We start from the raw sequence: 25470 nt of genomic DNA on the forward strand, positions 1-25470 counted from the left end.
ATGGTCTCTGAGAGAGAAGACTCGGGGAGACCTGGAGCAGCTCTGCAGCTTGCTTAGCCTAGATTCCACAGAACTCACAGGGGAGTCCCAAGGAAGCCACTGTGCCTGGGAGGAGGTGAGAGCTCTGAGTCATGTCCCAGACATCAGCTCAGGATTGGTCTGAGGACCTGACTCTTAATAGGGCCCCTGAGAGGCCCCTGAGCAGCCCTAGGTGGCACAGAGAGGGAACAGTCTGGGCTCTTGGGAAGAGATGATGGGGATCTGGACCAGCTGGCTGGCTCCACAGCGGGAACAGTTTGGAAGTTAGCAGCTTTAGTGACATGTACTTTACATAGGACTCATCCATGTAGATGTATATATAGTTCATCACCCTCTAATCATAGACCACGTCCATCACCCCTCTAAAGAAAAAGTCTCATCCGCTTTGCACTTTCTACCCTCACTCCTAGCCCCAGTCACTGTCCTGCTTTCTGTCTCTCTGAAGCAACATTTCTGACATTTTATATCAATGGAATCGTGCAGTTTGATTTTTTTTCATGATGTAACATGTCAGTGTTTCGTGTGTTAGATGGGTAATATTCCATTATATATGGACATGCCACATTTTTTTTTTTTTGGTTTTTTTTTTTTTTTTTTTGAGACAGGGTTTCTCTGTGTAGCTTTGCGCCTTTCCTGGAACTCACTTGGTAGCCCAAGCTGGCCTCGAACTCACAGAGATCCGCCTGGCTCTGCCTCCCAAGTGCTGGGATTAAAGGCGTGCGCCACCACCGCCCAGCGGACATGCCACATTTTATCTATCACTCACCAGTTGATAGACATTTGGATTGTTCCCAGTGCTATAAGGCATAAACATTTGCTTGTAGCTTTTTGTCTAGGTTATGTTTTTACTTGTTCTATACATGGAATTGCTAGTTATATAAAAATGTATGTTTCCTTTGAAGAAAATGCCCACCTGTTTTCCACCCTGTTATCAGGAGGCTGTCAGAGAACTGTGGCCCCTCTAGGTCTTGGCCACCATATTGTTCTGGCCTTTATTCTGGGTTGCTCACAGGTCTGAAGTGGCCTTTCTGTGTGGTTTTGATTTGCAATTCATCAACTCAAGCTTCTCTCTCTAGATGTTTGCAGTTGTGTGTGTATGTTGAAATGTCTGTTGATACCTTTTCCCCATTTTTCAAGCCAAGTTGAGTTCTATATATATTATGAACTTACATCCTTTGTCAGAGGCAGGCTTTGAAAGCATTTCTTCCAGACGTGTATGGCTTCTACTTCTGAATTATATGTCTTGTGAAGGGGGAAAATAAAGTGATTTTGACTGAGTCCAGCTGATCAGCTTCTATGCTGACCCAAGGTCAGAATGATCTTCCCTGACATTTTCTGGGAGTCAGTTCATTTTGTGTGGTGTGAAGGAGACTCTGCCTTCATTCTTTAGCACATGGACTACCCTGCTGTGCCAACACTGCTTGTTACATAGCCTTTGCCCCACACGCGTGCCTTTGTCAAAATCCACTGGCCGCCGGTGTAAAGCCCTGTTTCTGAACCCTCACTGTTCTGTAGATTTGCCTCCCGGTGCTACCATACTGATTGGCACAGCTTCTAAGTTTCACAATGGAGACAGTAAGTCTTCCTCTATTCCTGTTCCAAAATCGCTTCCTGACTATTCTGAGTCTTCTGCATTACTGTGTGAATTTCTGGATAAGTTTATTCTCAGCTAAGATTTTGATAAAGATTGGGAAGAATCCATAGCTCGATTCGGGAAGACTTACTATCTTCACACTAGCACGTCTTCCAATCCATTTACTTTGAGCTTCTCAAACTTGCCATCAACAAAGCCCTGTAGTTTTCAGCATGTGCGCCTTGCATTTGCTTTCTTGGAAACATTTTCATTTCATTTCTGAATTTGGTGTTAGCATACAGACATGTTGTGTTGACCTTGTATCTTGGTACTTTGTGGGGTAGTCTTTTCTGACGTGGGAGCCACCTATAGGACCAAGTAAGAAAGCCATCAATTGTTCAAGACCTGCCTCCCAGTGACAGCAGACACTTCCCCTTTGGCCATTTCCACTCCATGTTTGAGAACAAGGTCCCTGTGCCAGATGGCGCATAAGTCTTGAGCATCTCCTTTGTACGGTTCCTCCCAAAGTCCACGTCCCTGTACATCCTCTCCGCTGTTCTTGAGGGTGGGCAGGCAACAGTATTCCTCCTGCTGGACATTAAGACCACCTCCACCTGTCCCCTGGGCCTGGGGACTGGAGACCAGGCAGTTTTCTGTCCTATCACCTGGGCACTCCAGATGGCACTACACTCCACCACCATACCACTGTCTTAGTACCAGCAGAGCACCATTAATCCCAGGAAGGTTTTAGGTCAAAGTAGAGAAGTTAGAGCCATGGAAGGAGGGTGTCTAAAAGTGTTGCATGTCCCGTAATCTCTATGGGATTCTCGAGGGTTCCTCACTTGCCAGAGGAATAGAGAGAAATAATTCCCACTAAGGGTTTGGCCTATCTGATCTCAAAGTTGTAGGAATCCACAGGTGTGGCCAAGGTGAAGGTGGCTTGGGATGGCCCACCTCTGGGGAATCCTGGGTAGTTCCAACCAGAGCAGGGCCCGATAGAGACAGAACATCCTTGTGCTTCAATCCATTTTCTGTTGTAGTAACTGACAATTTATAAAGGATACAGCTTGTTCGGCTATGGTTCTGGAGGCTGAGAAGTCCAATGTAGGGGGCTGTACATGGATCCTTGATAAAGGGGACTCTGCAGAATCCCAAGGTAGTGCAGGGCATCCCGTGGTGACACAGCAAATATGCTAGCTCAGGCTTTTCCTCACCTTATAAAGGCCTATAAAATTATCATCACGGGGGCCCCAACCTCTTGACTGAATTTAATATTCATTATTCCCAAAGGCCCCATATCTGAATTCCACTACCATTTGAACTTGAGGATTAGGTTTCTAATACTGGAAGTCTGTGGGACATATCTAAACCAGGGTAATGCTGTGGGCTTACCCTAGTAGCCCATCAAGCTGCTGTCTCATTCCACCCTACTTGTATCAAACGCTGTATGCTCCATTTAAGCCAGTGCTCTCTCCCCCTGCAGGTGTGGTGGGCTGGGGCTGGTGCTGGCCAGTGCAGGCTTCGGCATGCTGACAGCACCCATCATTGAGCTGCACAACCAGAAAGGCTACTTCCTGCACCACATCATCTTCGCCTGCTGCACGCTCATCTGCATCATTTGCATCCTCCTGCTGCCTGAGAGCAGGGACCAGAACCTGCCCGAGAACATTGCCAATGGAGAACACTACACCCGGCAGCCATTGCTACCGCACAAGAAGGGAGAGCAGCCACTGCTGCTCACCAACGCGGAGCTCAAGGACTACTCGGGCCTGCACGATGTGGCTGCTGTGGGTGACGGGCTGCCAGAGGGGGCCACTGCCAATGGCATGAAGTCCATGTAGCTCGCTGGGCCACACCACCATTCCACCAGTCCCCTGAGGCTTGAAGGGCTGGGGAACGTTTGCACACAGATTTATAGACCAGAGAGAAGACACATGGCTGGGGGAGGAAGTCCAACTCTGCTGCTGACTCCACTCAATCGTAAGACTTTCAACTGGTGTGGGGAATTCTGTCTTTCCAGACATCCGAGGAACAGATCTGAGAGATCAGATGTTTTGGAAATAACCCTTTGAAGACTTTCTTTTCTGCCATGAAATGTTTGTATTTATTTTGGTCATTTTTACGAGAAGCACTTTATCCCCTTCCCTCTCACTGATCACAAAGTGGAACCTTCTTCATGAGTGAGGCAGGGTCACTCTGAAGGAAGTCCCTGTAAGTGACCAATGCAGTGGCCAGTCCCCTCCCTGGAGGCCAGACTCAAATCTCCTCCTTCTCTCAAGGAGACAGAGGTCATCTGTAGGCCAGGACCCCTACCTCCAGGCTCGCTGCCATGGACAGTTGTGCCTCTCAAGTGGAGCATCCTTGGGACTACATTTTAGACAGAGGAAAATGTACATGAATTGGTTTTTTTTCTATAGTCTGTATATTTTAAAGTTGTTTTTTTTTTTTTTTCATTTCTGTTTGTAAGGTAGTTTCCATCCCATGTTTTGGGAAAGCAGCCCCCAAGTGTCATAAGAGCCAGCTTAATCTTTCTTTCCTTCAGGATCATCCTTTTGTACTTGATCTGGAAGTTTTTGTGGGGAAACTTCCATACTTCACCAGAAATCCTACATGATGAGAAAGCACCCGTTTCCTGACACTGGGTTTCTCAGTTAGACCCACAGTAGCTGTTGTGTTGAGGTCTGAGACGTTCGTTTCTACTGAGACACTTTCCCAGACTGAGTACCAGCAGCAAAGGTCCCTCTTCCCCAGTCAGCTCTGTTGCCAGCACTACTTGAAAATGTGGTTACTTTCAGAATAACAGGAAAATAACCAGAAAAGACAGCTAAGGCAAATCCCAGGAGGGAGCCTTGCTCTCCCACATGCAGCCGCCACCCACATCTCCAGCACACACCGTAGAGAGCTCCAGCTTGGATGGCTGTCAGACATCACAACAGTGCCCATGGCACCTGGAGGCACTCCACCTCATGTCTTCCTCAATGGCTTCCTGCCTGTCACTCACTCAGCACAAAAGGGCCCTGGGCAGGAGTGCAGGTTGCTCACGGGTGAGTCCACGTTGCCTCTAGTCCCTTGAAAGCAGCAAGAAGTGAGAGAAAGCAATAACTCCCCAAAGCTCAACTCCCATCCTGTGCCAGCCTCCCAGGATGTCCTTTATCTGTGTCCTTCATCTTGCCCCAGACAGCAGGGCACCAGGGCTGCTGAGAAACCAGCCTCTGGACCTCTTGCAGTAGCTCAGGCGCCAGCCTCTCTGGGCATCGTGGCTTCTGATCAACCATCTGCCTTGCCTCTTGCCTTGTGTCTCTACCCTGTGTTCTTCCAGAGAAATCACGGTCTCAGGCCTAGACAGGCAACTAAGTGACTTCTCAGCGACAGTTGCTAGAATTCAAAGGCCAGAACACAGTTGAGTTTATCCCCTTCCCGCTCCTTGTCTGGTCTGTTTCTTACAGTCTTACCTGTTTCTCTTCCCCATTTGATAGATACATCAGCAGAAGCCAGCTGCCTTGATCAAAACCTTATGAGGGTAGTGATGTGATATGCAGCCATGTTTCCAGCAGCAGGGCTATGTTCTCTTCAATGCCTGGGGTCCTGAGGGTTTTGCTTGAGGACTAATGTCTAGGAAGGAAGCTGTGTGGCCAGTCCCTGATACCTGCTCCAAGTCCAGCTTAGCTTCACCTCCCTGGTCTCTTAGTCACCTCCCTCCCATGCCTTGATGTTAGTACACATCCTCTTCCCAAAGCCTCTCTACATCTGTGCAGCCTTTGCGTGCCAAACTTGTAAGATACCTTTCACCTTCCCCAGGGCACCTGCTACCAAGTCACCTGGTAGCAAACTCTTGTTAAGTACAGAAGGAGACATCTCATAGTCGAGAGCAATCTCACACTGGTTGTGCTATCCTTCTTAAGAGCGCTGCAGAAACCCTGGGGAGGTGGTGTCAAGGTCCAGCACTTCCAAACGTCAAGGTCTCCAATCTGCACCTCAAGTGACAATGATAAAAACACTGGCCAAGGCAGACAGTGTTAATGGCTCCAGCAATCAGAGCCAACCTATCAGGGATAAGCAGAGAAGCTGCCATTGAGGCAGGGGCCGAGGGACCACCAACCAGAGGAAGTTCAGAAGGCTGACTGCTGGCACTGTCTTGACCTTCATATGGCAACCTCAGGAGACTGCTGAGTGGTTCAGTTTCTGCTGCAGAGTATGGATACCTGAAGTTGCTAGGACACCTCATGAAAGGTAGCCAGAACAGGAAAGATTGCTTGTAGGCAAGCTTGTGGTGTAGTCTGATCAAGTCAGAATGGCAGCAGGACACTCAGGCCTCAGACACTCTTGGCTAGTTCCATAGGAAGATGGCGGCAGCCCAGCTCCCTGATACCAAGCTATCATCCCTAAACTCAGGCCTGTGCTCCTGTGGGTAGTTGCTTCTCAGGCATTGGTCCTTTGCGTTGGGCCCCTCCGTCCCTGGGGAACACTAGAAGGTCTGTACTCCTACTTTCCACCCATCCCTGCACCTGTTTTCATAACTTACGCACAAATGTGAACACCCAAGACAGGGCTGGATCAGTTCTTCGTTTTGCTCTTTATTAAGTCAAATATTATGAAATATCTAATTATTAGCACCCAAGACAAATAGGAAAAAGGTTTAGATGGGTTTTGTGTGTGTGTGTGTGTTTTAAGACTATAATCACCTGCAACTGGAGGACAGGGCTGATAAATGGGTTTGGCCACAAAATGGAAAGCAAGCAAAACCAGACCTTGTAAAGGGAGTATCCCATGCAGTCACGACAACTTCCCAGAGCCAAACGAGGAGTCCCAGAACTGGAGGTGCCATTCAAAGACTCTCACGACCGTTACACACCCAGCCCCTGGGTGGCACACAGGTTGAGGGAGGCCCACACTTCAACTCCTCCTCGTTCTGAAGGACACCACCTCACTCTAATGTATTGTGTGTGTTTTGGAGCAGTTCAGTGTGTTGTGTCTAGTGAGGAACGCTTCCCTACCTCTGTCCTCTGCAACCCAACCATGCGTGCTCTTACTCTAAGAGCCGCGTGACTGTGCGTGTTGACGGGGGCGGTACCTGTTCATAGCACAAGTTTATGTTGAGCTCTGAACTGTCATTCACAGCTGCGTGTCTGCATGGTGTCGCATCTGTTGTACCTTTGGGGGAGATTTGTATGTAAATGTACAGAAATAAAAATGTTGCCCCATTAACAGATTTCCTCTGGAATGTCTTCCCTACCTCACCTGATGGTGTCCACGAAGGGCATTTCATGACCACTGAGGACGAGTAATAAAAGCCTCCATGTTGATCAGACCTCCCGCCTCACTGCTTTCAAGGCTTCTTCTGTCAGCGGCCTCCACCTGCCCGGGGATGGTGGGGCCTCTCATTCTGCTTTAAGTCCTAGTCGTAGAGGGCAGTCAGAGGCTGAGATCGGATTAAACTTAAATGTTTATGTGATTCTCAAACCATCTGAGAATTCAGCACATTTAAGAAGAATTTTTTTCTCATTTGTGTTCTGCTAATCCGTGGCCTGAGGATTCCTAGAGAGGTCAAGGAATGACTATCTACACTGTGATTCTGTGAGGAAAGACTGATAATCCAAAACTCTCTTCTCTAATGTAGTATTTTTTAACAAGAAAACAATATTTCTTTAATAAAGCATTTATACCAAACTCTTCTCTCCATAGCTGATTTTGTGTTACTTACTATTCTGTCCTAGAGAGCTATCCACTGGGCTTTCCTCACTGCAGAAACACTGGCTGAGGCCTCAGAGATTGGCATGGAAAGTATGCAGGAGGCAGCCCCTTGAACTACAGACATTACTCTTAAACGCCCTTATGCCTGCCCCCGCCTGGCTCAGTGCAAAACTCTTAGCACAGTGCAAAATAATCATAGGCCCTGAACTGTCTCAATGCAAGAGGGTCCAATGGTGGTCACCTTTTGTAAAAACATGGTTCTCAACACATGAACCTCAAGTGGAAAAAAATCACAATTAGAGCCCAAGTAGTAGCCAGGAAAAGGCTAAGGATTAAAAATGGCCGAAGGGCAGGGACTAGGGAGAAAGGAAAGGAAAGGTGACCATAAGAGCAAAGGAGCCTGAGGCACTGGTGTCCATAAAACAAAGTTAAAACCAAGGCTGACATGTGTCACATCCTGTACAATTTGCAAAGCATTTCTACACACTTAACCCAGCAAGCTAGGGATTACTGCCATTTCTCAGATGGAAAGAACAGCCAAAAACCTAGACTCCACAGAGACCACGAGTCTAGAAAGCTGCACTAAGGTTCAAATGTAGCTTTAAAAAACACAAGTAAACCAGGAGGTGCTTGGCGCACACCTTTAATCCCAGCACTCGGGAGGCAGAGGCAGGTGAATCTCTGTGAGTTCGAGGCCAGCCTGGTCTACAGAGCTAGTTCCAGGACAGCCAAGGCTACACTGAGAATATCTCTCTCTCTCTCTCTCTCTCTCTCTCTCTCTCTCTCTCTCTCTCTCTCTCTCTCTCTCACACACACACACACACACACACACACACACACACACACGTGTGTAAGGCACTCAGAAGACTGGCCTATCAGTTCATAAGACAGAAGCCTCTAGACCTGCCATGTGAGTCTAAAGCACAGCCATGTGGCTCTTGACTCTCACCGGGAATGTGTGGATTTAAACTTTCCAATTACACTTTTGCCCCTTTCTCTAGCACTGAACAGTCAGAGGTGTCTACTGTCTGCCCCTTTTCTTCTTCCCATGCCCATCAGTTCTAGCCTTGTGAGACCCACACTAAGATGAGAAAGCCCAGGAAATAAACTCTTTAAAGCGAAGTATGAATGCAGCCTGAGACACAACCCAACCTGTTTATTGAAATGTAATTTATACACAAGTTACACCCTCTTTCTCCTGCCACTCAGAACTTCTCCGGAAATGTCTCCATTTCTTCCTTGATCCTGTTTTCTACGAGTAACGTGAAGTTATTGTCTGTGTTGGGGAGGTTGTAGCTGACAAACACCTGTTTACTGGTCTTCCTGGCTAAAAAGAGAAAAATATGTTGACAGCCACAACCGAAATACCCTTAGTCCATGTTCCACAAACCTGCCTAGAGCTGGGAAGTGCTTAGGAAGAGAATGGGATTTGGAGAAGACTTCTCAAGGGCTGGACATGCAAATGGACATCTAGCCCCTCCTTGACTCAGGAGCAGTGGAGTTAGTTAATACAGGCCTAGCAGCAGCGCTACAATTCAGGAAGAACTGCAGAGTCGCTAGCCCACCTAGAAAGATAGTGTCAAGGTCAGCAGTCAGTGCTAAAAAGTCCTCAGGAGACCACACACTAGTGTCTGAGAACCTCTACCCTACATGGGGCTATGGCTTCAAAGGTTTGGGATTCTGTTATTTCAAAAACATTAAAATATTGAAGTTCTCCACCACCACCACCCACCTCTATCACTTTCCACTGTCCTAGGAGTAATGCTTATTTTATGCATGTACATATTTGGATATATGCACACACATAGGCATGCATGTGCATTTTCTAGAGCCAATAAATAGGTGAGGCACCGACTGAACTGCAAAAATGAAGCTCAGTTACATGCCTAGAATCCAGAAGGCAATACCCTGAGCAGAAGCAGGCAGCAAGGGCAAGCCAGGGTCTCATTCAGCAATGCCTGGGCAGTGGCCTGACCTCTTCCCTGGCCTCACCCATGCCCAGGGCACGGGCAGAAACTACTTCTCACCTGTCAGAACACCAATCCTTCCCTCTAGTCTGGTGACCTCACCCTTCTCTCCAGGCAGTAAGGCTGGGGTAGCCACAAGGCTGTGACTAAAGCCTGCTGTCAGATATGCCACGGGTGGTGACTCAGCCCCCCTCTCAACTCTTACCTGCAGTCGGAGGAGGGTGTCAGCGAGGACAGAGGCAAAGCTACCCTCAAGCCTGGTCTTTCCCGTTCCACCACAGCCTGAAACCTTTGGGCTCCAGATCCTCCTTTGTAAATCAAAGGCAGTTAGGCCTCGGACTCCCAAAGACCTTTTTAATTATTTTCTTTATTAGATATTTAAGACTCTGTGTTTGGTTTCTTTGGGGCTTGTTTGTTTTTAGATAAAGAGATCTTGGGGAATATGCCATTGACTGGGCAGCTGATGTGTCTCTAAAAGAGCCCAGCCTCTGCTCTAAGAATAGCTGAGTGGATTGTATAGCACATGAATTACATCTCAATAAAGCTAGTTTTATTTTGTTTTTGGAGACAGGGTTTCCCTGTGTAGCCCTGGTTGTCCTAGGAGTAGCTCTGTAAATCAAGATGGCCTCCAACTCAGCCACCAGCCTCTGCCTCCCACGTGCTGGGATTAAAGGTGTGAGCCACCACGCCCAGCGTGTTGTTTTCTTTTTTAAAAAAAGAATGTAAAAACATAAATAAATGAAAGGATGTAGCCAGACATACAGGTACACATATGTCATCCAAAATCCTAGCACTTAGGAGGCGGAGATGGGAGGCTAACCCTATGTTCTAGGCCAGTCAAATCAAGACAGACAGACCCTGTCTTTGAAGAAGAAGAGGAGGAGGGCATCTGGACAGAAGCAGTTGCTCAGTTAGCGCAGAAGACGGTGCCTTACAATGGCTTACAGCATTTTGTTTGGACCAGCCACCAGTTTGCTGCATGCAGTGTGTCCCAAACAGTGTTCTGCTCAGCCCAAGGAGTGGGGCAGGGAGACCCAACAAGTCCCCCACCCCCCACCCAGGCACCTCCCCATCCCATTCCCTTAGGTGCAAGAGGGAGCCAGGGAATTGCTAGTTTAGAAAATGATCTGAGAACCAGTCACGTATGGCAAGATAGTGAGATCCACCAAGACCAACGAGAAAGGGGCCATAAAATCACAGTGCTAGTCTCTCTTCTCAGTGGCAGTGGCGGTGGCATGGCCTCCCCTCTCCCCACAGGGGCCCACTGTACTGTAGCTCTGATCAGTCTAATTGCTAAGGGGGCCACTGTGTCTGTGGCTCAACCTTCCAGGGCCATCTCTGCTCTGAAAGGCGGCCAGAGCTCAGTGTCTCCTCCTGCATGCAAAGCTATGATGCAACGCTTCCACAGCCACTGAGAACCCTGCGGCCCAGCTCTTACCCTGTCTGCATTCATCTTCCATAGATGTTACTGCAGGACACCTCTGTCTTTATTATACGTTACTGATACCTGTCCAGGCCCGAGAGACCAGTCAGCCTGGGACTTTGCTTTCTAAGACGCCAGCAGGCATGCCAGGTTACCAAGTTACTTTGCACAAAACCTGGTATTAGGCCTCTATCTCATAGATACTCTTGAGCCAACTTTGCCCTTTTTTTGGTATAAAATCATTGGTGGCACACACTAGGATACGTTGAAAAGGCAAAGGCAGGAGAATCATAAATTGAAAGCCAGCCTGGGTTATACCTTAGGGCCTGGAGAGAGGGCTCAGCCACTAAGAACAAATACTGTTCCTGCAGAGGACTGGAGTTGAGTTCCTAGTACCTATGTCAGATGGCTCACAACTACCTGTAACCCCAGCTTCAGAGGATTCAACACTCCTCTGGCCTCCAAGGGCACTGCGCTCACATGCACAAACCCATACTAAGACATACACATATATACATTAAAAATATTATCTTTAATTAAAAAAAAAAAAAAACTTTTATTCATGGCATGCCAGACAAATTCCTTCTCTACTCGGGACTGTCACTGCAGCTCAACCCAGCATCCTGTCCCCATATATATGGATACTTCCCTCAACTCTAAGTGGACATGAGCACACAATAATCTGCTTGACATAAGTGTGTTAGCACTTCTGTGTTTAAAAACACACAAGGAAGCACTTAGAAGCAAAAGAGTATCACGTCCCCCACTGACTTTCACAGAGGAGAAAATGTAAACACTGAAAGGGAGGGAAAAACTAGAAGCCTTGGTATAGACGCAACAGAAATTCTTTCCTACAAACTCAAAATTACTTCCATTTGTTTCCAGCCTAGGACCCTGAAAGTTCCTGTGACCTCTGTTCTCCCTGGCCTCCAACCACAGGCTATGACAAGTCTGGAGCCTTCCTGAATTGGTGGTATCCCTCCTGGGCTGTGTGCTAGTTGCTCATGTGTAGGTGACTGAAAGTGACAGACTTTCCTACTTATCAAGATCATACAATTTTCTTTGTACAACTCCAAACACAACTGATATATCAGTTTCTCAAAACTGGTGACTGGGCTCTTTCCCGTCACATCCCCTTGGCTAGGATTCAGGGGGACCCTGGCTGGGATCACTGGGCTCAGAAATGACTAGGGATGCTGGAAAATACAAAGGCTGAGTCACTGATGAGGATCCCCTGTGCATACCAGCCATGGGCAACTGGAGCTGGGCTGGAAATCATAAAACACAAGTTACTCTTACCTAAATCACCTGTGCATTTATAATTAAAAAAAAAAAAAGGCACATCTGGGAAGAGTGGAGCCTTCAATCTCATGCTTTCGGGTAAACACCCACTCTACTCTGCATTCACTTTACCAAGCTCTAGCTGTCATACTGAGCCTGAGAAACAGTCCTTACTGCCACAGGCTCCACAGAAATTGCCATGAGGCCCAGGGAGCCACCCTGAGCAACTGCCCCTGGGCAGGATTCATTCTCTCCCACAAGGAGATGATACACTCATTGCAAGAAAATAAATCAGCTCATGGATTCAAGTGGGGAGCCAAGAAAGTTGTGGGAGCTTCCAAAAGTTCCCTGGGGTCATGATACTGAGACAACTGACACAGGGACAGATAGATGTGTCCCATAAAAAGACCCAAAGGACAGAGGTCTGCTTCCAACAGTAATGAGGCAGTGGTCCCTAATATGAAGATCTTGACTTCTGACGTCATTTGCCCTAGGACATGAAGCAGTGGGTCACATCTGGCTGGTTACGAGCACTAGCTGTGGGGTACATACCTAAGCGCTGGGCAAGGCCACTGGAGGTCGTGTCAGAAGTGTCTCCAAAAAGGGAGGTGCACACAGGGATGGGGTCCTAAAGAGAAAAAGAAAAAAAAAAAAGAGCAGAGTATACTATGGATTCTCCTCAACCAGGCAGCTTTGGGTTCCACACAAGGTGTCGGGGCAAGAAAAGGACATACAAATGTCCCCAGGGGCTGGCATTTAGTCAACAGCCAAAAGCCAGATGACCCAACACAGAAGAGGTAGTAAAATTAGGGCAAACAGAAGCCACCTGTAATGGGACCCATGGAGCTGCTTATAGACCCTATGACCGACTTCACATAAAGGGACTGTTTTTGTGTTACAAACTCCCAAGTATGCTGAAGGATATTCCAACCAGAAGGAAGCAGACGAACTCATTATGGCCACAGTGAAAAAAAAAAAAAAGTGACCAGAGTCTGAGTGCCTGGTCCAGTTCCTCACTGAGAAGCAAGGTCCTGCCTTCCTCAGGAAAGCCTACAGCTCTCATTCCCTGAAGGCTTGTGAGGACTTCTGAAGGTTAGTAAGTGACCTGGGACTCTGAAAAGACACCAGCTACCAGCATCCAAACAGTAAAATTAAAGCCTTGTATGAAATGGTTGACCAATCTTGTTTTGGCTAAGAAATAATAAAATGTAACAGTAGTGTGCTTGCCTAGCACCTCCCCTACTCCAAAAAAAAAGCTTGTTTGAAAAGGAAAAAGCCCACTCACTACCTTGCTCTGGGGTTTGGTACCCTGGCCACACTATCCAGGTGGAGACAACTGAACTGATCAACATCATTTCCTAAGGGCTTAAAGTCACTTTCAGAATTTCTTTAGGTATACAGAAAACAAGATTTAAAAAAAAAAAAAAAAGCAGGAAATAAATGAATCCATTTCTGATTTTTTTTTTTTTTTGGCTGAAAAAGATACTAAAGTATAATGGTAAACCTGCTGTTTACAGACTATGAGTTCAACATTTGGCTTAAATATAACAATATTTAAACTCAACCCTCCTGAAGTAAACCTACCTTACCAGCTGGCTTTGTTGCTCCAAATATAAAATTTTAAACCCCATCTTGTTACTGTTCTTAACATAGCTCATTACTTTCGAATAGGACATTGGTCTCTCTGTAGAAATATGCTCAAGGCCACATTTACTAAGGTGGGAGCACCTTCATCGACCCCTGCCATAGGTCAGGAATACCTTACATCCCAAGCCAACCACCCTTAGGGCTGATTAGGCTCAGCAGCATCCTCTCTGGGTACCAAAACCCCTGCTGCTGTCAAGACAGGCCAGCTAGAGAAGCGGCTTCATCCTGTGATTTCTGTTCTCCATCGTTTGTTGAGGACGTACAAGTTTAGGAGGAAGAGAAGGGACACGGACACACACACACACACACACACACACACACACACACACACACACCCTTTGGCAATGCCTTCCATGGACTAGCACTTCTTTTCTAGAAATGATCAGACAGTAAACAGTTTAGGTTTCAGTGGCCACAGGCCCTCTAGTAGAACTGTTCAGCCCTGCCATCAAAGCACAAAAGCTGTCCCAGTATCTACCTGCACAGACAGATGTGGCCATGTTTTAGTAAAACTTAATTACGTAGTCCTTACTGCCTGACTGGCTACAATTCAGGACTCCCTGAAGAAGTCTCAACCATTCTCCAAATGACTTAATGAGCAGCCTGAGAGGCACTAGACACAAACCTTGCCTTGGAACACTAAAACTTCAGAGGAGGCCAGCATCGCAGGAGTGACTGGGCAGGAAAGAACACTAAGAGAAAACAGGCCCTGTGGGGGTCACCAAAGTCTCAGGATCATATTCAGAGTTCATCATGAAGGGTCTTTAGCAGAAGAATGGCAATGTCTGACCTGGTTTTTTTGCTTCTGTGTAAGGTTCTGCAAGCATATGTGCATGCATGTTCCATATGTATACAGGTACAAATGCATGTGCACATCCATACTCACACATAGTAACGTGTACACACATACACACACACACACACACACACACACACACACACACACACACACACACACACGCTCATACCAGAGCCCTTCATCCAATATGCGTTATGATATGTTCAAAGAAGAGACAAGGACTGGGGGTTCCATTCAGTGGAGCACTTGCATAGCACAAACAAGGCCTCAGATTCGATCCCCAGCCCTGGGGAGGAGGCTCTGAGCAGACCCTCTCTGAAGAGAAGACATCCATACAGACACACAGGGAGAAAGCAGCCCTGTGATGTGGTAAGGAAGACTACAGTGGGCATCTAACAGCCAAGGGCTAACGATGACTGCAGCAAAACCACTTGAAGCTGAAGGCCCCGTGGGATGGTTTTTCCTTCAGTCTCCAGGTTTTGGACTTGGGATCTCCAGAACTTAGAAAACAAATCAGTGCTTTATTGTACCCAGTCTGTGGCTCTTTGTTAGAAGAGCCCTAGGAAAGGCATGCAGACAGCAAGGGGGAAGCAGAGAGAGGTTCTAGCTCTGGGTGACAGACATCAAGGCGGAGTCACACTAGCTCATGTTTTCACTGACAGCTGTGCCCAGGGTTTAATGACTCTGGACACATGAATCCTGAGAGAAGGAAGGGCCAAGGACAGCCAGAGAACACTCAGACTAGGTGGGGTTGCCAATACAGAGATGAAGGGTTGTGGGACCAACAGGGAAGAGGAAAGAAAGTTTGTCTTGAGTTTGTCGGTCAAGTACCAATCATCAAATTGAAGCTCCAAGTTCAGAAAAGAAAAAAAAAGTTTTCTAAACCCAATGTAAATTTTAAACGTCAGTGTGGCAAAAAAAAAAAAAAAAAAAAAAAAAAAAAACCTAACCAACTAAACCAACCAACCAAACAAAACTGGCTGATGGCACGCGCACACACACACACACACACACACACACACACACACACATATCTCGGGGTGCTGGTGCAAGGAGAGCAGAGGTTCTGGTGGGCTGAGAGCTCAGGGGGTGGGCTGAGCGCCCTTTAGGAGATACAAGTGCAGACTGACTCCAGGGTTCGCCACCTAAGGGCCTCCAGTCCAAGGTATCCAGGGAAAGACCTGAGGACGCGCTGAAGACCCTAAGAATCCCCCTCGGGGCTACACGTGATCAGCCTCATTCCCACTCGTCTCTCCCGTTCCAGCCCCCTCCCCTGCGGTCCCCCACTTGCCACCCTCCCCACTCAAGTCCACCAGGCCCTTCGGTCCAGGCCCCGCCCCCAGATCCCCAGCAAGTTCTTGGCCCACCCCCTTCCTGCCCGGGCCCCGCCCACACTCACGTAGCGGCTGCACATGGCCACCGCGAGGTTGCGTAGCTGCGGCGTTGCCCCCACCCACAGGAAGAGCGAGTCTGTCAGGCGCATGACGTGGAAGTGGACGAGCTGCTCCCACAGCCTTGCGCTGAAGTTGTGAAGCGACACGTCCGCGCCCGCGGCGGCCTGCGGCTCCTCCATCCCGCCCGCCACCCGGGCCACGGCACGGTCACCAGGCTGGCGCGGGCGGCTAGACCAGAGAGAGCGAGCGCCGAGAGGCCCAGTGCGCTTTCACTTTCAGATGCGCGCGCCGGGGTGGGGCGGGGCCAGCGCGAGGGGGCGGGGCGTAGGGGCTGCCCTAGGCCTGCTCTCGACCCAGGATGTTCACAAAGGTACATCCGGGCGGAAACCCAGTCTCGCTTCGGAGTCTGACAGTGACCTCTGGGTCGCTCTGAACTCCCCCTGTCCTTTCCCTTCTCCCCAGGAGTGCGTGTTAGTGGGCTGAAGCCAGCCTCAGCGTCTTCCTTTGCCCAGACATTCACTCTGAGCGTTTTAGCATCCGCCACCTCCCATTCCCTCTCCTGGCTGTCTCATGAAGCAAGCCTTGGACATAGGTAACCCTACTTAACAGCAACGATCCTGGGAGAAAGCTTTAAAAAGACCATGGCGGGAGGACAGGCTCTTTGGACACAGGCATGCACACGCCTAGTTGCCATCATGTAAAATGCGGGCCTTGCGCTAACCCTTTTAACTTCTCTGAGACTTGGTTTCCTCATGAGCAAAATGGAAATACGAGTACGGAGCCTTTAAGATGATGTGAGAAAGAACGTCAGAGTGCATGGGAAGCCCTATGGAGTGTGGTGATATGCCTACCCAGGGACCCTTTAATTTTAATCACTGGGACACTAAAGTGGAATGAGACCCTTGGTGGGTTGAGAGAGGCCTATAAACCTTCCTGCCCAGTTCTAGCTTTTTGCTGCTGACTTGGAGGCTCAAGGAGCTGTAGGAGGTCTGCTTAACTCTGCAGTGATTCTAAGTGAGCTGAATTGAGGTTTAAAAGGGTGATATGGTTTGAATATGGCTTGTGGCCCCCGAGATCCCTGGTGAGATGTTTTGGTCCTCCTGGGAGACCATGAAATGATGGGGAGAGAGGGCCTGTCTGGAAGGCTACATCACTGAGGACCAGGAGGTATTTCTCCAGCAGAGGTCCTGAGGTATTACTATCAAAGCAACAAGCCCAACTACGCCCATCCTCCTTCTGCCTACACTTGGCTCAAGCTGTGACCTCTGCCCTGATTTGTGCTCCTATGACTGCTACCCACCACTCACTATTCGTTCACCACGATGTCCTCCCCTAAGTCAGCCAATGCAGATCCCATGCTCCTGAATCTCCCAACACCGTAAACTAAAATCTTTCCTCTATATAAAGTTAATTGCCTCTGGTATTTCATTTTAGTAACACGAAACTGATAATATAGCAGGGTTTCTGTTGATTGGTTGGTTGGTTTTTGGTTTTTCGAGACAGGGTTTCTCTTCGCAGCTTTGTGCCTTTCCTGGAGCTCACTCTGTAGCCCAGGCTGGCCTCGAACTCACAAAGATCCACCTGCCACTGCCTCCCGAGTGCTGGGATTAAAGGCGTGGGCCACTACTGCCCGGCGCAGAGTGTTTTTTATTCTTTGGTTCTATTTGCTAATTATCAGTGATTCAGGTCATATTTTAACAGCGTTATTAAAGTATAATTAGCATAATGACTGCACGTATTTCAAATGTACAAATTAGGGGATGGGAAGCTTGGAGGGAGGGAGTCGGGGGGATGGATGTGACCAAGATAAATTATACACATGTATGAAATTTTCAGCAAAATAAAACATGCCAGTTGAAGTTTTAGCAGCTGTATATCCCATGAAACCACCATCACAGTCAAAATAACAAATCTAGTAACCCTTTCAAATCCCTGTATAATCACCCATTCCCTTCACTACTAGTCTATGTTGTTGCTAAAGGTTACTGTGCATTTTCCAGAGTTTTACATAAATAGAATTACACCATATATTTGATTTTTCTCTTGCGTCTTTCGTACATTAGAATCACATCAAGACCCTCCCCAGTTATATGTTCACTCCTCGTCATTACTGAGCTGTGTCTGTTGCATGGACACCACCGTCTGTTTATCCACTCACAGGGATATTCATATGGGTTGCTTCAGTTGTTTTTCTTGATTTTACAGTAAGACATACAAACATGCATACAACTGAGCCTCTGTGTGCTTTCATTTCTCATAGATAAAACCATGGAGTGGAATGGCTGTTCCCTACAGTTGTATATTCGCATCTTTTAAGAATCTGCCCAACCATTTCCCCACAGGTCTCTACATTCCCATCGTCAACGCCTGAGAGCTTTGGATCCATCACATGCTCACCAGGCAGCGACTGTGTAGTGCAGCCATTCTTTCACTGGTAGCCATCCTGATAGGCATAGACTGGAACAACATTGCAAATTTAATTTGCATTTTCTTATTAGCTAGGGGACTTCAGTTCACATCTGTACCAAACATAAAACTGAACTGAAATGGTTCATAAATCTCAACATAAAACCTGAAACTATGAAACACAGAGCAAGGCGAAGGAGAAAACCTGTGATCTGACAGAGGTTTCACAAGAGTGTGATTCACTCAATTGGACTGCATCAAAATTAAATTCTTCTGCTCTTAAAAAAACCATGAAGAAAGTGAAAAGATGGCAGGCAGTGGTGTTGCACACCTTTAAACCCAGTCCTCAGGAGGCAGAGACAGGCGAGTCTCTGTGTTCAAGGCCAGCCTGGACTACAGATCGAGTTCCAGGACAGCCAAGGCTACACAGAGAAAAACCTGTCTTGAAGACAGAAAGAAAGAAAGAAAGAAAGAAAGAAAGAAAGAAAGAAAGAAAGAAAGAAAGAAAGGAAGGATGGAAGACAAGCCATAGACTAGAAGGAAAATACAGAGCAAATGTCTTATACAGAATTTATAGTCAAAATATATAATAAATTCTCAAAGTTTAATAATAAAACTAACATTCCTTTTTTCTCTTCTTTCCTTCCTTCCTTCCTTCCTTCCTTCCTTCCTTCCTTCCTTTCTTTCTTTCTTTCTTTCCTTTCTTTCTTCCTTAAAATGTGGGAAGCTGAAGAGATGGCTCAGGGTTAAGAGCACTGGCTGATCTTTTAGAGGACCAGGGTTCAATTCCCAGCACCCACATGGTAGCTCATAACTGTCTAACTCCAATTCCAACACTCCTTCTGACCTCCATTGGCACCAAGCACATACATGGTATACAGACACACATGCAGGCAAAACACCCACACACATCAAATAAAATTATTTTTAATTAAAAATAAATAAATGCAAATGAGTAATCCATACATGTGGTTCAAACTTGTAATCCCAGCACTATGGAGGTTGAGAGGCAAGAGGATCATGGGTTCAAGGCCAGCCAGGGCTACATGGCAATTTCCAAGCCAGCACAGGCTACACAGGGAGACACTGTCTGAGAATCAAAACAAAGATCTCCTTTTTAAAAACCTGGGGCTTCAGCTCAGCCCCTCACTGGCCCTGGGATAGCTGGCACTTCCCCTCATTGGACACTGCAGCAGGAGAACTGCACCCCCCATGGGAGAGCTGGCCTCCCTGCACTCAGGAGAGATGGCCCCACCCTTCACCATGGGTGTGGAAGAGCTGGCTCTGCCCCCTCACCTGAGGGGGCCTGTCCCAGTGGCCTGGACCAATCAGCTCAGCTACCACCCAGACTCACATCCTGGGCCTTGGGTTGGCCCACCCTAACATCTACCCCATCTATGACCTGCTGGAGCACACGAAAGGGCTGGTCCTGCGGAACAGTAACCGTAGACTCTCCACGACCCAGGGCAATAGCAGGATATCCGAGAGGAGTCTCCATGAGGGTCCAGTGATGATGGGTTTGCCAGAGGCCTGGAACCAGATCAATGACTCACAGCAATGAACATTTCATGGGTGAGGCTGATTGGAAAAAAGGGTGTACTGTGTGACACATGGCAGCGCCCAATGCCACGAGGATGAATGAAGAGGTGTTGGAAAGATGGAGGAGCGAGGTGGGTTCTTTTTTTTTTTTTTCTTTTTTGTCTGTTTTTGTTTTGTTTTTAATTGCTTTTGGGGGAGCATTTCTTGGGGGGGCTGCAAGGGTGAGGGGAGGATATGGAGGTACTGGAAGGTGAGTGGGATTGGGGTTCATGATGTGAAATTCCCAAAGAATCATTAAAGAATTATGTTATAAAACAAAACAAAACCTGAGGCTGAATCTAGGCATGGTGGCATATGCCTTTAATCACAACACAGGCAAAGGCCAGTAGATCTCTAGGAGTTTCCAGGCCAGCCAAGCCTGCATAGTTACATAGTGGGACTCCATCTCAAAAATGGAGGTGAGCAGGGGAAGGAAGAGGAGAAAAAGAAAAGGTAAAAGAGTTGACTAAAGGCCTTACCAAAGAAGATACATGATGATAAGCCTCTGCTCGGTCCACAGTACCGTAAGCTCTATGAAGATGGCACTCTGATTTTCCATAGAGTTACAGTAAGCCCATTGTGGTGGTTTCAGTGAGAATGGCCCTCATAAGCTATATGTTTGAATACTTGGTCCTCAGTTGGTGGAACTGTTTGGGAAGGATTAGGAGGTGTGGCTTGTTGGAGGTAGACTCTGAGGCTTCCTGGTATGCTCTCAGCTTCTGCTTGCAGTCCAAGATTTGAGTTCTCTGTGGATGTGCTAGCCACTTGCTACCTGCTACCTCCGCTCCACTATTGTTGTGGGATATATGTACACTGTGTGAAAGGGTATTGCTGTGATTGGTATAATAAAAAGCTGAATGGCCAATAGTTAGGCAGGAGGTATAGGTGGGACTTCTGGGGAGAAAAAGGGAAGAAGAGGAGGAATCAAGGCACTCAGGAGACATGGAGAGGAAACAGGAAGTACAAGATGGAAGAGAAGTAACATCATGTGATAAAATGTAGATTAATATAGGTGGATTAATATAAGTTATAAGAGCTAGTTAGGAACAAGCCTAAGCTAAAGGCCAAGATTTCATAATTAATAAGAAGTCTCCTTGCCATTATTTGGGAGCTGATGGTATGGAAAAAGACTCGTTACACATCATCATGGATGAGAACTCTGAAACTATAATCCCCAAATAAGCTCTTTCTTCTCTAAGTTGTTTTGTGTCCTATTATAGCAATAGAAATGTAACCAACATATCCACAGTAAGTGGAAAATGCTTGTGCCACACCTAACCTCAGCATTCCAGTTTTGGACCATAGCCTACTGGGGAGTGTCAGTAAGGGCCCTGCATGGCCGACTGGGATCTGTCTGACTTCCCCAGAGAGGAAACAACTACTTATTGCTATCCTAGGAAAATTCCAGATATAAAATTCCAAATACAGTTTCTGCTGAATACATATCACTGCCATACCATCACAGAGTTGAGAAATAAGTAACGGAGTTAGAGATTGTCTGTAGTGTAACCTAAACTATCAATATGATAGCAGTAAATGAAGTTAAACAATCCTGCAGCCATTCAGAGCGCAGGAAGGGTGCCACCCTCAGGCAAAGGATTCTAGCACATTCCTGGAACATGGAAAGTAGACATAGAGTCTCCTCTAATGAAACAGCAGGTGAGGAATCCACAAAGACCAGTGCAAAGACAGAAAAAATGAGCAACAGAAGAAATAATATGATTAAAGTGCATCAGATGCATGTATGGAAATACCATAATGGGACTCCGTTGTGTTGTAGCAATCTAGCAAAGTCACTGTATCAAGCGTAAACATTAGAACAGAACGTTGTTTTCCAGAAGTACTTTGACCTTGAAGAAATCATGGTGGAAATCAGTGACTGTTTTCTGTGATTTATAGAGTTGTTTTTCTGAAGCAGCCTTACAACCTTTGCATGACTTTAGTCACAAGACACTTCTGGCACATCTGGAGCTCTTGGATTATTGGGTACTGCAAGCAGTGCAGAATAAAGACTAAAGTGGTGGGTGTGATGCTTTCCTTCAGAAAAACATATAGATTAGATCAGGGACTTGGGGATGAGGAACTTGTTTATCAAAAAAACAACTTTGTGTAACCATCAATAAATACGCCTTTGAACGGCTGATCGAGGTTCAGTCTGTCAGAGGCTGCTCTCCCTGCTGCCGCACAGCCCTAAAATCGATCTTGAAGTGACCTCTTTCTTTGACCCACTCACACAACACAGAACTCCTGATACCTTTGTACAAATAATATGTGCCAGTAAAAAATATCCCAAAAACGTGAAGGGGGCAGCCAGGGCTCAGTGGATAAAGTGCTGTGTGCAAGCGTGAGAACTGAGTTCAGATTCCCAGAGCCCACATAAAAGCCAAGGACACATGGCAACCCAGCTGTAATTCCAGAAGTCCTCCAGGGCCAACTGGCTTCCTAGAGGTAGAGTTTTTTATGAGCCCTGGTAATGACCTTGCCTCAGTAAATAAAGTGGCTTATGTGTCTGATATGACAAGTGGCAAAGATAACAGTATAAAGGCCACTTTGGCCTGATTTGGAGTGATTCTGACGAGCACCAGGAGGTCAGATGAGGCATTTACCTTATACACCACTAGAAGACATCCAGAAAGCATGATCTAGGGCTGGAGAGATGGCTCAGTAGTTAGGAGTACTGGCTGTTCTACCAGAGGTCCTGAATTCAATTCCCAGCATGGTAGCTCACTGCTGTGGGATGTTCTGTATGGCAAATGTGTTGCTGATTAGTCAATAAATAAATCATTGATTGGCCAGTGGCTAGGCAGGAAGTATAGGCGGGACAAGGAGGAGAATAAAGCTGGGAAGTGGAAGGCTGAGTCAGAGACACTGCCAGCCGCCATGATGACAAACAGCATGTGAAGATGCCGGTAAGCCACGAGCCATGTGGCAAGGTATAGATTTATAGAAATGGATTAATTTAAGCTGTAAGAACAGTTAGCAAGAAGCCTGCCATGGCCATACAGTTTGTAAGCAATATAAGTCTCTGTGTTTACTTGGTTGGGCTGAGCGGCTGTGGGACTGGCAGGTAAGAGAGATTTCCTGACTGTGGGCCAGGCAGGAAAACTCTAGCTACAGCTCACAACCATCTGTAATGGGATCCGATGCCCTCTTCTGGCACAAAGTCTATAGAGCACACACATACATTAAAAAAAAAAAAAAAAAAAAAAAAAAAAAAAAGAGCACATGATCCAAAGCTGAGGGCAGTCACCTCCAACCAAATAGAATGATCCTTTGTTCAGAGCCTGGGCTTGGAACTCAGTAACTGAGTGGCTTCATGTCATTAAAATGTAAACAGTAATGATTATCTCAGTCCTTCCCCCAAGGGATCACTGGCTACTCAGGTAAAAGTACAGCAGGGAAACAGGAAGGCCTAATGTGTCAAAGGTCAAAGCTAGAAAGAGGCCCAGCAATCTGAAGTATCAGCATGGTTTGTTCTGCTACTTTGGAGCATATAAGAACCAAGCAACAGAGGAGTCCTGCCAAGGGTATACTCGGTCTGTAGATCCACTGTAGGTCATTCCGCACAATTGGAATACACAGACTTGGAAGCTGGCCCAGTCCCTACACCAAGTGGAGAAAGCCAAATGGAAACCTCTAAGATTACTATCACTCAGCCAAAGTGAGCAAGTGAAAACAGTATTGCATCCTGAGGAGGAAGGTAGACATTTAGACCATCTGAAGGATTCCAAAGATGCAATGATGGCCGTCCTTGTCCTGTCTCTGTTATTCAAATCTAGAAGATGAAAACAGAATATGTCACCTCAATAGACAACAGGCACTGGAAACTCTTGGCAGTAGACTATATAAATCCACCCCCCACCACACACACAACAGTATGAATGTGACCATCACCATCATCTTTGCTAGGGTAATATAGTAAGGCTTCAAGCACATGGCATGTGTCCAAGGACTCCATGGATTCATTATTTTCCGCTCTACTCAGGAAGAAAAAAAAGAACAGAAACAGTTTATATTCCCATGAGATGTACACAATGGATGTTTATAGTTTGGGCCAGGGTTCTGACTCACCACCCTCTGTCATAAGTGATCAAAACTATCTAGACATCTTTTAAGAATCAAATTAATGCATTATGTCACTGTCATCTCTGTCTCACCAATGTCCTTTGCACCTTTAACTGCTGTGGCACAGGGAGATAGTAACAGCTGAAGCCCAGACTGGCTTTGAGGAGGACCAGCATAGAGGTACAAAATAAACTCGAGGGGCCTCACCCATGCAGTGGGCCTGGTTATCCATATTGTGTGGATAAAGCAGTAGCCCAAGGCTAGGGTACTTTCGTGGGATGTGGCCGTACTTGTAGGGGGATGGGTTGATAAAATAACTAGAAGATGAAGCTTAAGGAGGCCTGGGATGTAGCCTCAGAAAGAAGAGTCCGGGACATACGAGAATTGTTGTATTACAGCAAAGGCCCACCAAAGACGACAACATGACTCCATCAGTTGGCATCACTCAACCCCTGTCTTCTACCATCTCAGGGATGGCACATACGCAAATTAGTCACTGTAGCAGAGATGAAGATCATACTATCTGAAATCCACTTAGAACAGATGACTTTGCTTCCTTGCCACCAAATATCCTATGACCAGTTACAGAGACCCTATCCTGAAGCCTCAAGAAGCATTCCTCAACAACTGGCCACATGGCAGCAATTGGTAACTTTGTGCTCCTCCTATCCAGAGACAGCAACTTACTGGGGCCAGGACAGATCTCTATTCCAGGTGTATGTTTGCATTTTGTGTGCACAAGGCCCCAGACGGTGCCACCTTTCCAGTGTTCATGAATGTGCTTCACAGAACATGTTGTCCTTAACTGTCACCTTGATACAACCTACAGCCATCGAGAGAAGAGCCTCAACTGAGGGGTTGCTTTTATTATGTTGGTTTGTGAGATGTCAGAACACAGCCCAGAAATGGAGTCCTGTGAGAATTCTGAGTGCTTGAGGAAACACTCCAAGAAAACAGGACAAAAGTGGCATGGATTTATTTCAGATCACTTGTTACTACTTACTATTGACTATCAGACATGTTTAAACTGTCCTTTGTGTGCTTCTGTGGAAGGACGTGTTTTTGTCACACTCAGCTTGTCTTTGTTATTGTATATAGCATGAAAGCGTGTGAACTTTACTCATGAATTTTCCTAATAGTCAGAGTATAAATTGTTTGCTGCTCTGAATAAAATTGGCTATTGCATGAGACTTTAGTCTCCTTCATTCATTCACTCCATTCTCCCAGGTCCCGCCACCGCTGGAGCAGTGATAGTGGGCAAGTCTGTGAGGGATTGTCTTGATTGTTCTTTGATGTAGTAGGGCCCAACTCACTGTAGGAGGCGTCATTCCTCAGACATGTGGTCCTGAGCTGTATAAGGAAGCATTACCCTATGAGTGAGACAAAGAGCCAGAGAGGGGGCAAGCAAGCAGTGTTCCTCTATGGTTTCTGTCTTTGGGTTCCTGCTTGAGTTCCTGTGCTGATTTCCCCCAGCGATGGTTAGTAAGGTTATTAAACGCTCTCCTCCCTGAAGTTGCCTTTGGTCAGAGTGTTTTAGCACAACAACAGAAAGGAAATTAGAACATATGGCATGAGCCAGAGCAGATGAGAAGATGCTGCCATGGGAT

At 46.8% G+C, this 25470-nt stretch overlaps 2 protein-coding genes across 3 annotated transcripts in view; one reads left to right on the forward strand and one right to left on the reverse strand.

The window, feature by feature from the left end:
• The window catches only part of Slc22a23 (solute carrier family 22 member 23), a 171536-nt gene extending 164275 nt beyond the window's left edge, over window positions 1-7261 (forward strand). The window contains exon 11 of the mRNA XM_059263199.1: window positions 3096-7261. Coding sequence (XP_059119182.1) covers window positions 3096-3453 — 358 coding nt within the window. The 3' untranslated portion in view covers window positions 3454-7261. The remainder of the gene's footprint in view (window positions 1-3095) is intronic.
• A 1165-nt stretch (window positions 7262-8426) lies between these two features.
• Psmg4 (proteasome assembly chaperone 4) lies at window positions 8427-16096 on the reverse strand. 2 transcript variants are annotated; one of them, XM_059262313.1, is made up of 3 exons: window positions 15820-16091; window positions 12527-12602; window positions 8427-8630 (listed from the first exon to the last, which is right to left on the reverse strand). In XM_059262313.1, exons 1-3 carry the CDS (start codon window positions 15991-15993, stop codon window positions 8509-8511), a joined length of 372 nt encoding a protein of 123 aa, XP_059118296.1. In that variant the 5' UTR covers window positions 15994-16091; the 3' UTR covers window positions 8427-8508. The 2 variants fall into 2 exon arrangements, with proteins under 2 accessions (XP_059118296.1, XP_059118297.1); XM_059262314.1 differs by lacking the exon at window positions 12527-12602 and having other exon boundaries at window positions 8449-8630; window positions 15820-16096.
• Between the last annotated feature and the right edge of the window lie 9374 nt (window positions 16097-25470).

This window comes from Peromyscus eremicus, chromosome 5 (genome assembly GCF_949786415.1).
Source record: "Peromyscus eremicus chromosome 5, PerEre_H2_v1, whole genome shotgun sequence".
Classification (NCBI taxonomy): Eukaryota; Metazoa; Chordata; class Mammalia; order Rodentia; family Cricetidae; genus Peromyscus; species Peromyscus eremicus.

Bases quoted from the DNA above. Each gene is read 5' to 3' on its own strand.
- Psmg4 (XM_059262313.1), bottom strand. From the start codon at position 15,993: ATGGAGGAGCCGCAGGCCGCCGCGGGCGCGGACGTGTCGCTTCACAAC. The intron at 12,603-15,819 runs GTGAGTGTGGGC...TTTTCTCTTTAG, and splicing joins TGGCCATGTGCAGCCGCTAC to GACCCCATCCCTGTGTGCAC. The intron at 8,631-12,526 runs GTATGTACCCCA...TTCTCTTTTTAG, and splicing joins TGGCCTTGCCCAGCGCTTAG to CCAGGAAGACCAGTAAACAG.